The sequence below is a fragment of the Coregonus clupeaformis genome, chromosome 35, assembly GCF_020615455.1.
Source record: "Coregonus clupeaformis isolate EN_2021a chromosome 35, ASM2061545v1, whole genome shotgun sequence".
Taxonomy (NCBI): domain Eukaryota; kingdom Metazoa; phylum Chordata; class Actinopteri; order Salmoniformes; family Salmonidae; genus Coregonus; species Coregonus clupeaformis.
Window position 1 is genome coordinate 38,822,832 of NC_059226.1, and position 12,322 is coordinate 38,835,153.

Consider the following 12,322-nt stretch of genomic DNA (forward strand, 5'->3'; position numbering starts at 1 on the left):
ATACCACACACTCACCATAACACACACCATACCACAACACACACCATACCACAACACACACACACACCACAACACACACCATACCACAACACACACACACCATACCACAACACACACACACACCACAACACACACCATACCACAACACACACCATACCACACACTCACCATAACACACACCATAACACAACACTCACCACACCACAACACACACCATACCACAACACACACACACCATACCACAACACTCACCATACCACACACACACACCATAACACACACACACCATACCACAACACACACCATAACACAACACACACACACCATACCACAACACACACACACCATACCACAACACACACCATACCACAACACACACCATAACACAACACTCACCATACCACAACACACACCATACCACACACACACCATACCACAACACACACCATACCACAACACACACCATACCACAACACACACCATAACACAACACACACACACACCATACCACAACACACACCATAACACAACACTCACCATACCACAACACACACCATACCACAACACACACACACCATACCACAACACACACCATACCACAACACACACCATAACACAACACTCACCATACCACAACACACACCATACCACACACACACCATACCACAACACACACCATACCACACACACACCATACCACAACACACACCATAACACAACACACACCATACCACACACACACCATACCACAACACACACCATACCACACACACACACCATACCACACACACACCATACCACAACACACACCATAACACAACACACACCATACCACACACACACCACACCACAACACACACCATACCACACACACACCATACCACAACACACACCATACCACACACTCACCATAACACACACCATACCACAACACACACCATACCACAACACACACACACACCACAACACACACCATACCACAACACACACACACCATACCACAACACACACCATACCACACACCATACCACAACACACACCATACCACAACACACACCATACCACACACTCACCATAACACACACCATAACACAACACTCACCACACCACAACACACACCATACCACAACACACACACACCATACCACAACACTCACCATACCACACACACACACCATAACACACACACACCATACCACAACACACACCATAACACAACACACACACACCATACCACAACACACACCATACCACACACACACCACACCACAACACACACCATACCACACACACACCATACCACAACACACACCATACCACAACACACACCATACCACAACACACACCATACCACAACACACACCATAACACAACACACACACACACACCATACCACAACACACACCATACCATAACACACACCATAACACAACACACACACACACACCATACCACAACACACACCATACCATAACACACACCATAACACAACACACACACACACACCATACCACAACACACACCATACCACACACACACCATACCACAACACACACCATACCACAACACACACCATACCACAACACAACACACACCATAACACAACACACACCATACCACAACACACACCATACCACAACACACACCATACCACAACACACACCATACCACAACACACACCATACCACAACACACACCATACCACACACACACCATACCACAACACACACCATACCACACACACACCATACCACACACTCACCATACCACAACACACACCATACCACAACACACACCATACCACACACACACCATACCACAACACACACCATACCACACACTCACCATACCACACACACACCATACCACAACACACACACACCATAACACACACCATAACACAACACACACACACACACACCATACCACAACACACACCATACCACAACACACACCATACCATAACACTCACCATAACACAACACACACACACACACCATAACACAACACTCACCATACCACACACACACCATACCACACACACACCATACCACAACACACACCATAACACACACACACCATACCACAACACACACCACAACACTCACCATACCACACACACACCATACCACAACACACACCATACCATAACACACACCATACCACAACACACACACACCATACCACAACACACACCATACCACACACACACCATACCACACACACACCATACCACAACACACACCATACCACAACACACACCATACCACACACACACCATACCACAACACACACCATAACACAACACACACCATACCACACACACACCATACCACAACACACACCATAACACACACACACCATACCACAACACACACCACAACACTCACCATACCACACACACACCATACCACAACACACACCATACCATAACACACACCATACCACAACACACACACACCATACCACAACACACACCATACCACACACACACACCATACCACAACACACACCATACCACACACACACCATACCACAACACACACCATACCACAACACACACCATACCACACACACACCATACCACAACACACACCATACCACAACACACACCATACCACAACACACACCATACCACACACACACCATACCACAACACACACCATACCACAACACACACCATACCACACACACACCATACCACACACACACCATACCACAACACACACCATAACACAACACACACCATACCACACACACACCATACCACAACACACACCATACCACAACACACACCATACCACAACACAACACACACCATAACACAACACACACCATACCACAACACACACCATACCACAACACTCACCATACCACAACACACACCATACCACAACACACACCATACCACAACACTCACCATACCACAACACACACCATACCACAACACACACCATACCACACACACACCATACCACAACACACACCATACCACACACACACCATACCACACACTCACCATACCACAACACACACCATACCACAACACACACCATACCACACACACACCATACCACAACACACACCATACCACACACTCACCATACCACACACACACCATACCACAACACACACACACCATAACACACACCATAACACAACACACACACACACACCATACCACAACACTCACCATACCACACACACACCATACCACAACACACACCATAACACAACACACACACACACACCATAACACAACACTCACCATACCACACACACACCATACCACAACACACACCATACCATAACACACACCATACCACAACACACACACACCATACCACAACACACACCATAACACAACACACACCATAACACACACACACCATACCACAACACACACCACAACACTCACCATACCACACACACACCATACCACAACACACACCATACCATAACACACACCATACCACAACACACACACACCATACCACAACACACACCATACCACACACACACCATACCACACACACACCATACCACAACACACACACACCATACCACAACACACACCATACCACACACACACCATACCACACACACACCATACCACAACACACACCATACCACAACACACACCATACCACAACACACACCATACCACAACACACACCATACCACACACACACACCATACCACACACACACACCATACCACAACACACACCATACCACACACACACCATACCCACAACACAACACACACCATACCACAACACACACCATACCACACACACACCATACCACAACACACACCATACCACAACACACCACCACACACACACACACACACACCATACCACACACACACCATACCACAACACACACCATACCACACACACACCATACCACAACACACACACACCATACCACAACACACACCATACACACACACACCATACCAACACCATACCACAACACACACCATACCACAACACACACCATACCACAACACACACCATACCACAACACTCACCATACCACAACACACACCATACCACAACACACACCATAACACAACACTCACCATACCACAACACACACCATACCACAACACACACCATACCACAACACACACCATACCACAACACTCACCATACCACAACACACACCTGACACACACACGTTAGTTCCTTTACTTTGTTTATCACAAGTCAACCAACTGTATCAAAACATCCTCAGCCTCCAAACCATTCCAGGAACCTTTACAGAAGAAGCATGTTTTTACACGCCGTCATTCATCACATCCATTCTTTGCATAAAAGTGTTATTAAAAGCCAACGGACACATTATTAACATAAAACAAACCCTAAAAGCACATAAAGCTAAAGTTAATGTATTTACACATAAAGACGTGGTTTCCAGACCCAGACAGTCTATCCTACTGGTTCTATGTTTCCCAGACAGTCTATCCTACTGGTTCTATGTTTCCCAGACAGTCTATCCTACTGGTTCTATGTTTCCCAGACAGTCTATCCTACTGGTTCTATGTTTCCCAGACAGTCTATCCTACTAGTTCTATGTTTCCCAGACAGTCTATCCTACTGGTTCTATGTTTCCCAGACAGTCTATCCTACTCCTGGTTCTATGTTTCCCAGACAGCCTATCCTACTCCTGGTTCTATGTTTCCCAGACAGCCTATCCTACTGGTTCTATGTTTCCCAGACAGTCTATCCTACTCCTGGTTCTATGTTTCCCAGACAGAGCCTATCCTACTCCGGGTTCTATGTTTCCCAGACAGAGCCTATCCTACTCCTGGTTCTATGTTTCCCAGACAGAGTCTATCCTACTCCTGGTTCTATGTTTCCCAGACAGAGCCTATCCTACTCCTGGTTCTATGTTTCCCAGACAGAGCCTATCCTACTCCTGGTTCTATGTTTCCCAGACAGAGCCTATCCTACTCCTGGTTCTATGTTTCCCAGACAGCCTATCCTACTCCTGGTTCTATGTTTCCCAGACAGAGCCTATCCTACTCCTGGTTCTATGTTTCCCAGACAGCCTATCCTACTCCTGGTTCTATGTTTCCCAGACAGAGCCTATCCTACTCCTGGTTCTATGTTTCCCAAACAGAGCCTATCCTACTCCTGGTTCTATGTTTCCCAGATAGAGCCTATCCTACTCCTGGTTCTATGTTTCCCAGACAGAGCCTATCCTACTCCTAGTTCTATGTTTCCCAGACAGAGCCTATCCTGGTTCTATGTTTCCCAGACAGAGCCTATCCTACTCCTGGTTCTATGTTTCCCAGACAGAGCCTATCCTACTCCTAGTTCTATGTTTCCCAGACAGAGCCTATCCTGGTTCTATGTTTCCCAGACAGAGCCTATCCTACTCCTAGTTCTATGTTTCCCAGACAGAGCCTATCCTGGTTCTATGTTTCCCAGACAGAGCCTATCCTACTCCTGGTTCTATGTTTCCCAGACAGCCTATCCTACTCATGGTTCTATGTTTCCCAGACAGAGCCTATCCTACTCCTAGTTCTATGTTTCCCAGACAGAGCCTATCCTACTCCTGGTTCTATGTTTCCCAGACAGAGCCTATCCTACTCCTAGTTCTATGTTTCCCAGACAGAGCCTATCCTACTCCTGGTTCTATGTTTCCCAGACAGAGCCTATCCTACTCCTGGTTCTATGTTTCCCAGACAGAGCCTATCCTACTCCTGGTTCTATGTTTCCCAGACAGAGCCTATCCTACCCCTGGTTCTATGTTTCCCAGACAGATCCTACTCCTGGTTCTATGTTTCCCAGACAGATCCTACTCCTGGTTCTATGTTTCCCAGACAGAGCCTATCCTACTCCTGGTTCTATGTTTCCCAGACAGAGCATCCTACTCCTGGTTCTATGTTTCCCAGACAGAGCCTATCCTACTCCTGGTTCTATGTTTCCCAGACAGAGCCTATCCTACTCCTGGTTCTATGTTTCCCAGACAGATCCTACTCCTGGTTCTATGTTTCCCAGACAGGATCCTACTCCTGGCTCTATGTTTCCCAGACAGAGCCTATCCTACCCCTGGTTCTATGTTTCCCAGACAGAGCATCCTACTCCTGGTTCTATGTTTCCCAGACAGAGCCTATCCTACTCCTGGTTCTATGTTTCCCAGACAGATCCTACTCCTGGTTCTATGTTTCCCAAACAGAGCCTATCCTACTCCTGGTTCTATGTTTCCCAAACAGAGCCTATCCTACTCCTGGTTCTATGTTTCCCAGACAGAGCCTATCCTACTCCTGGTTCTATGTTTCCCAGACAGCCTATCCTACTCCTAGTTCTATGTTTCCCAGACAGAGCCTATCCTACCCCTGGTTCTATGTTTCCCAGACAGCCTATCCTACTCCTGGTTCTATGTTTCCCAGACAGAGCCTATCCTACTCCTGGTTCTATGTTTCCCAGACAGATCCTACTCCTGGTTCTATGTTTCCCAGACAGATCCTACTCCTGGTTCTATGTTTCCCAGACAGAGCCTATCCTACTCCTGGTTCTATGTTTCCCAGACAGAGCCTATCCTACTCCTGGTTCTATGTTTCCCAGACAGAGCCTATCCTACTCCTGGTTCTATGTTTCCCAGACAGAGCCTATCCTACTCCTGGTTCTATGTTTCCCAGACAGAGTCTATCCTACTCCTGGCTCTATGTTTCCCAGACAGAGCCTATCCTACCCCTGGTTCTATGTTTCCCAGACAGATCCTACTCCTGGTTCTATGTTTCCCAGACAGAGTCTATCCTACTCCTGGCTCTATGTTTCCCAGACAGAGCCTATCCTACCCCTGGTTCTATGTTTCCCAGACAGATCCTACTCCTGGTTCTATGTTTCCCAGACAGATCCTACTCCTGGCTCTATGTTTCCCAGACAGAGCCTATCCTACTCCTGGTTCTATGTTTCCCAGACAGAGCCTATCCTACTCCTGGTTCTATGTTTCCCAGACAGAGCCTATCCTACTCCTGGTTCTATGTTTCCCAGACAGATCCTACTCCTGGTTCTATGTTTCCCAGACAGATCCTACTCCTGGTTCTATGTTTCCCAGACAGAGCCTATCCTACTCCTGGTTCTATGTTTCCCAGACAGAGCCTATCCTACTCCTGGCTCTATGTTTCCCAGACAGAGCCTATCCTACTCCTGGTTCTATGTTTCCCAGACAGAGTCTATCCTACTCCTGGTTCTATGTTTCCCAAACAGAGCCTATCCTACACCTGGCTCTATGTATTCACTAGGAGTTATAAAGAAGCAAACAGGCTGAAACAGGGAGGGACTACCTGAATTTGTCCAATAAGAAACGCTGAGGATGCTTTTAAAGTCCAGGAGTAGGTTTAATAATGTGGCTCTGGGAAACCGGCCCGTAGAGTCCACAGCTGTTCCTACACTAGTAGCAGTTAGTAGTAGTTGTGTCATTGTTTAACAAGGATATGTCCCCTGTTCCCTATAGAGTGCACTACTTTTCCCCTGTATTTCAAAAGTGGTGCACTATATAGGGAATAGGGTGTCTTTTGGGATGCAGGCATTGTATCCACAGCAAAAACACTACAGGGTATTTTTAGGGTCTACTTACGGCATATATAAGAGATGACCCATTAATGATACATTCATTTTACATTACCCTCGTCATGTCATCAACAAACTATTATCAATACGTATTTAATTATTGATACGCTCCTCTAGAGCTTTCCTTTCCTAGGGCTTTCCTAAATGTCTTGGACTCTTTGTAACTTTCTCCCCCAAAAAGCAGACATGGTGTTCCTCTATAGGGTTGTAATCTTTAAAAGGGGGCATGGTGTTCCTCTATATGGTTATAATCTTTAAAAGGAGGCATGGTGTTCCTCTATATGGTTATAATCTTTAAAAGGAGGCATGGTGTTCCTCTATAGGGTTGTAATCTTTAAAAGGAGGCATGGTGTTCCTCTATAGGGTTGTAATCTTTAAAAGGGGGCATGGTGTTCCTCTATATGGTTGTAATCTTTAAAAGGAGGCATGGTGTTCCTCTATATGGTTGTAATCTTTAAAAGGAGGCATGGTGTTCCTCTATGGGTAATTTTAAAAGGGGACATGGTTCTATAGGAAAGTAATTTAAAGGGATGTTTCCTCTAAGCAGGGTTCTTCAATCTGGTCTGGAGGGCCGAAACACCTCTGTTTTTCATCTCCTTCTAATCAGGGGCTAATTCAGACCTGGGAAAACCAGGTGAGTGCAATTAACACCAGAAAAAACAGAAGTGTTTCGGCCCTCCAGGACCAGGATGAAATGCTCTAAGGGTTGTAATCTTTAAAAGGAGGCATGGTGTTCCTCTATAGCAGGGTTCTTCAATTCCGGTCCTGGAGGGCCGAAACACCTCTGTTTTTCATTATCTCCTTCTAATCAGGGGCTAATTCAGACCTGGGACACCAGGTGAGTGCAATTAACTACCAGGTAGAAATAAAAAACAGAAGTGTTTCGGCCCTCCAGGACCGGAATTGAAGAACCCTGCTCTATAGGGTTGTAATCTTTAAAAGGGGGCATGGTGTTCCTCTATATGGTTGTAATCTTTAAAAGGGGGCATGGTGTTCCTCTATAGGGTTGTAATCTTTAAAAGGGGACATGGTGTTCCTCTATAGGGTTGTAATCTTTAAAAGGGGACATGGTGTTCCTCTATAGGAAAGTAATCTTTAAAAGGGGGCATGGTGTTCCTCTATATGGTTGTAATCTTTAAAAGGGGGCATGGTGTTCCTCTATAGGGTTGTAATCTTTAAAAGGGGACATGGTGTTCCTCTATAGGGTTGTAATCTTTAAAAGGGGACATGGTGTTCCTCTATAGGGTTGTAATCTTTAAAAGGGGACATGGTGTTCCTCTATAGGAAAGTAATCTTTAAAAGGGGGCATGGTGTTCCTCTATATGGTTGTAATCTTTAAAAGGGGGCATGGTGTTCCTCTATAGGGTTGTAATCTTTAAAAGGGGGCATGGTGTTCCTCTATAGGGTTGTAATCTTTAAAAGGAGGCATGGTGTTCCTCTATAGGGTTGTAATCTTTAAAAGGGGGCATGGTGTTCCTCTATAGGGTTGTAATCTTTAAAAGGGGGCATGGTGTTCCTCTATAGGGTTGTAATCTTTAAAAGGGGGCATGGTGTTCCTCTATATGGTTGTAATCTTTAAAAGGAGGCATGGTGTTCCTCTATAGGGTTGTAATCTTTAAAAGGAGGCATGGTGTTCCTCTATATGGTTGTAATCTTTAAAAGGAGGCATGGTGTTCCTCTATAGGGTTGTAATCTTTAAAAGGGGGCATGGTGTTCCTCTATAGGGTTGTAATCTTTAAAAGGAGGCATGGTGTTCCTCTATAGGGTTGTAATCTTTAAAAGGAGGCATGGTGTTCCTCTATAGGGTTGTAATCTTTAAAAGGAGGCATGGTGTTCCTCTATAGGGTTGTAATCTTTAAAAGGGGGCATGGTGTTCCTCTATAGGGTTGTAATCTTTAAAAGGAGGCATGGTGTTCCTCTATAGGGTTGTAATCTTTAAAAGGAGGCATGGTGTTCCTCTATAGGAAAGTAATCTTTAAAAGGGGGCATGGTGTTCCTCTATAGGGTTGTAATCTTTAAAAGGAGGCATGGTGTTCCTCTATAGGAAAGTAATCTTTAAAAGGGGGCATGGTGTTCCTCTATATGGTTGTAATCTTTAAAAGGAGGCATGGTGTTCCTCTATATGGTTGTAATCTTTAAAAGGGGGCATGGTGTTCCTCTATAGGGTTGTAATCTTTAAAAGGAGACATGGTGTTACGTCATAGCAAGGATGGGCAACTTTGATGGGGGTGGGGGCCACAACAAATCTGAACTCATCATGCATACCCACACATGCAGGCTGCGCCGGACCTAGCCTTTTGGGGGGGCCTAAGTGACATTTTGTGAGCGAAACATCTTGACATCGTTGAGAAAAAAAAGTACGTTTTAGAGTTAATTTCCTGCAATTCTACACAACTTCTAAGGCTATTCACAATGATACTGGGCTGGATGCTGATAGGGGAAACTTTCTGAACGATCAGAGAAATTATAGTCAAAGCTTTTCTTTTAGGCTATTTACAGAAAAATATGTCCTGGATGCTTTGCCAGCAATGGACAACAAGAAATCCACAGGGGGCCGACCAATTGGATCCCGGTCTGCTCAAGTGTGCAGCGCCCATCATTGTTGGCTCAATAACCCTGATTTTTTTTATTTAACATTGTTATCAGGGAATATTCCAAAAAAAATATGGAAATCATCTCTTGTGCTGCCACTCCATAAGGGCGGGGATAGTAGTGATCTTAATAATTATCGCCCCATTTCAAGGCTTCCTTGTCTAGCTAAGATTCTTGAATCCTTGGTAAATGTACAACTTTGCTCTTTAAAAAAAATTGAAATCAGTCAGGGTTTAGGTCTGGGCAAAACACTATTACAGCAACCACTTTAGTTGTTAACGATCTTGTCAATGCTTTAGACACTAAAATGAAATGTGTTACTTTGATTATGGACCCGTCAAAAGCTTTTGATACATTTGATCGTGCTATTTTATTGAATCGAGTTGTCCTCGATATGCCTGAGCTCTGAAGATTATCTTAGTGCCAGAACTCAGGCCATCGTGATTGACGGGGTTAAGTCTGAATTTCTTTTAAGTACATACAGGTGTTCCGCAGGGGTCAATACTAGGACCTGTTCTATTCTCTATTTATATAAATGCTATTGGTCAATCTGTTAAAAATGTAAAATGTCATCTATATGCGGATGATCCTATTATGTACGTAATGGCCCCGACTGCTGGCCTGGCTGTGAAAAGGCTACGGTCTGTTTTGCAGCTGTACAGGAAGCCCTTACTGATTTAAAACTGGTACTTAAAATGGGCAAAACTAAATACATGTTGTTTTCAAGTTCTGGTCAGATTACCTCAGATGGATTACATCTTCACTCATCGGATGGTTCTATAATCTAACAAGTCTGTTTTCAAGTTCTGGTCAGATTATCTCAGATGGATTACATCTTTACTCATCGGATGGTTCTATAATCTAACAAGTCTGTTTTCAAGTTCTGGTCAGATTATCTCAGATGGATTACATCTTCACTCATCGGATGGTTCTATAATCTAACAAGTCTGTTTTCAAGTTCTGGTCAGATTATCTCAGATGGATTACATCTTCACTCATCGGATGGTTCTATAATCTATCAAGTCCCTGCATGCAAATACCTTTTTGGATTGACAATGATTTATCGTTAAAACAAAAACATACGACTGAAGCTTGTTAAGTGGGCTCTTTTTACAGAAACAGATCTTGTCTCTCTCTCTCTAGTCAGCAGGAAGCAGATTGTGCAGTCAGTCAACCTTTCTACCCGTTGTTTGATTATGGTGATGCTATTTATCAAAGTGCAGCTGCCTCTCCTCTTAAACCCCCTGAATGCCGTTTATCACGGCGCCCTTCGTTTTATAACAGGAGAGATATTTTATTTGTTATTACTCATCACTGTATTCTTAACCAAAACGTTGGCTGGAACTCTTTAAAGTCACGTGACATGACATCATTACACTCTTTTTGTTTACTTCCTTAACATCACTGTTAAGATTTAAAATGACAAGTCATCAAACCCGTTCACAGGGTCGGTTAAATCTGGAGACTCCTTTTGGTGTCTAGAGAGTTCGGGTAAATCAGCCTTTAATTTCCTTGCACCTCACGTATGGAATGATCTACAATACACTTTCAAATTGGAGGAATTGGTGCCTTTAGGGCATTTCAGACGGTTGTTAGGGAACCTTTTTACTGAGGAATGAGGTCTGTTTTTATGATTTGTGTTTTGCTATTTGTGTATTGTTGTGTGTTTATTGTATGTTGATGTGTATTGTGGTGCTGTACAGGGCTCATCTGGAAAAGAGACCTTCGTCTCAGGATCGACTCCCTGTCAAAATAAAGGTTCAATAAAAATACAAATGATGGAGAGAAATGGAGTCTCAGGCTGGTTGCTGACTGTAGCACTAACCTCTGTGGACAACATGCTACCTGCTGAAATACATCACAGACTGATCAATATACACTACAGAGAGATGGAGTCCAACTGAAATACATCCCAGACTGGTCAATACACACTACAGAGAGATGGAGTCCAACTGAAATACATCACAGACTGGTCAATACACACTACAGAGAGTACACAGTGGGTGAGGGGGTTGGGGGGTGTGTGTGTGTGTGTGTGTGTGTGTGTGTGTGTGTGTGTGTGTGTGTGTGTGTGTGTGTGTGTGTGTGTGTGTGTGTGTGTGTGTGTGTGTGTGTGTGTGTGTGTGTGTGTGTGTGTGT

General features: G+C 44.4%; 1 protein-coding gene across 1 annotated transcript; it reads left to right on the top strand.

Annotated features, from left to right (window-relative positions):
• Positions 1-4,138: 4,138 nt before the first annotated feature.
• Positions 4,139-6,013, top strand: LOC123482653. Its single transcript, XM_045211084.1, has 2 exons — positions 4,139-4,449; positions 4,482-6,013. Exon 2 carries the CDS (start codon positions 4,551-4,553, stop codon positions 5,535-5,537), a length of 987 nt encoding a protein of 328 aa, XP_045067019.1. The 5' UTR covers positions 4,139-4,449; positions 4,482-4,550; the 3' UTR covers positions 5,538-6,013.
• Positions 6,014-12,322: the final 6,309 nt, after the last annotated feature.

Bases quoted from the DNA above. Each gene is read 5' to 3' on its own strand.
- LOC123482653 (XM_045211084.1), top strand. From the start codon at position 4,551: ATGTTTCCCAGACAGTCTATCCTACTAGTTCTATGTTTCCCAGACAGT.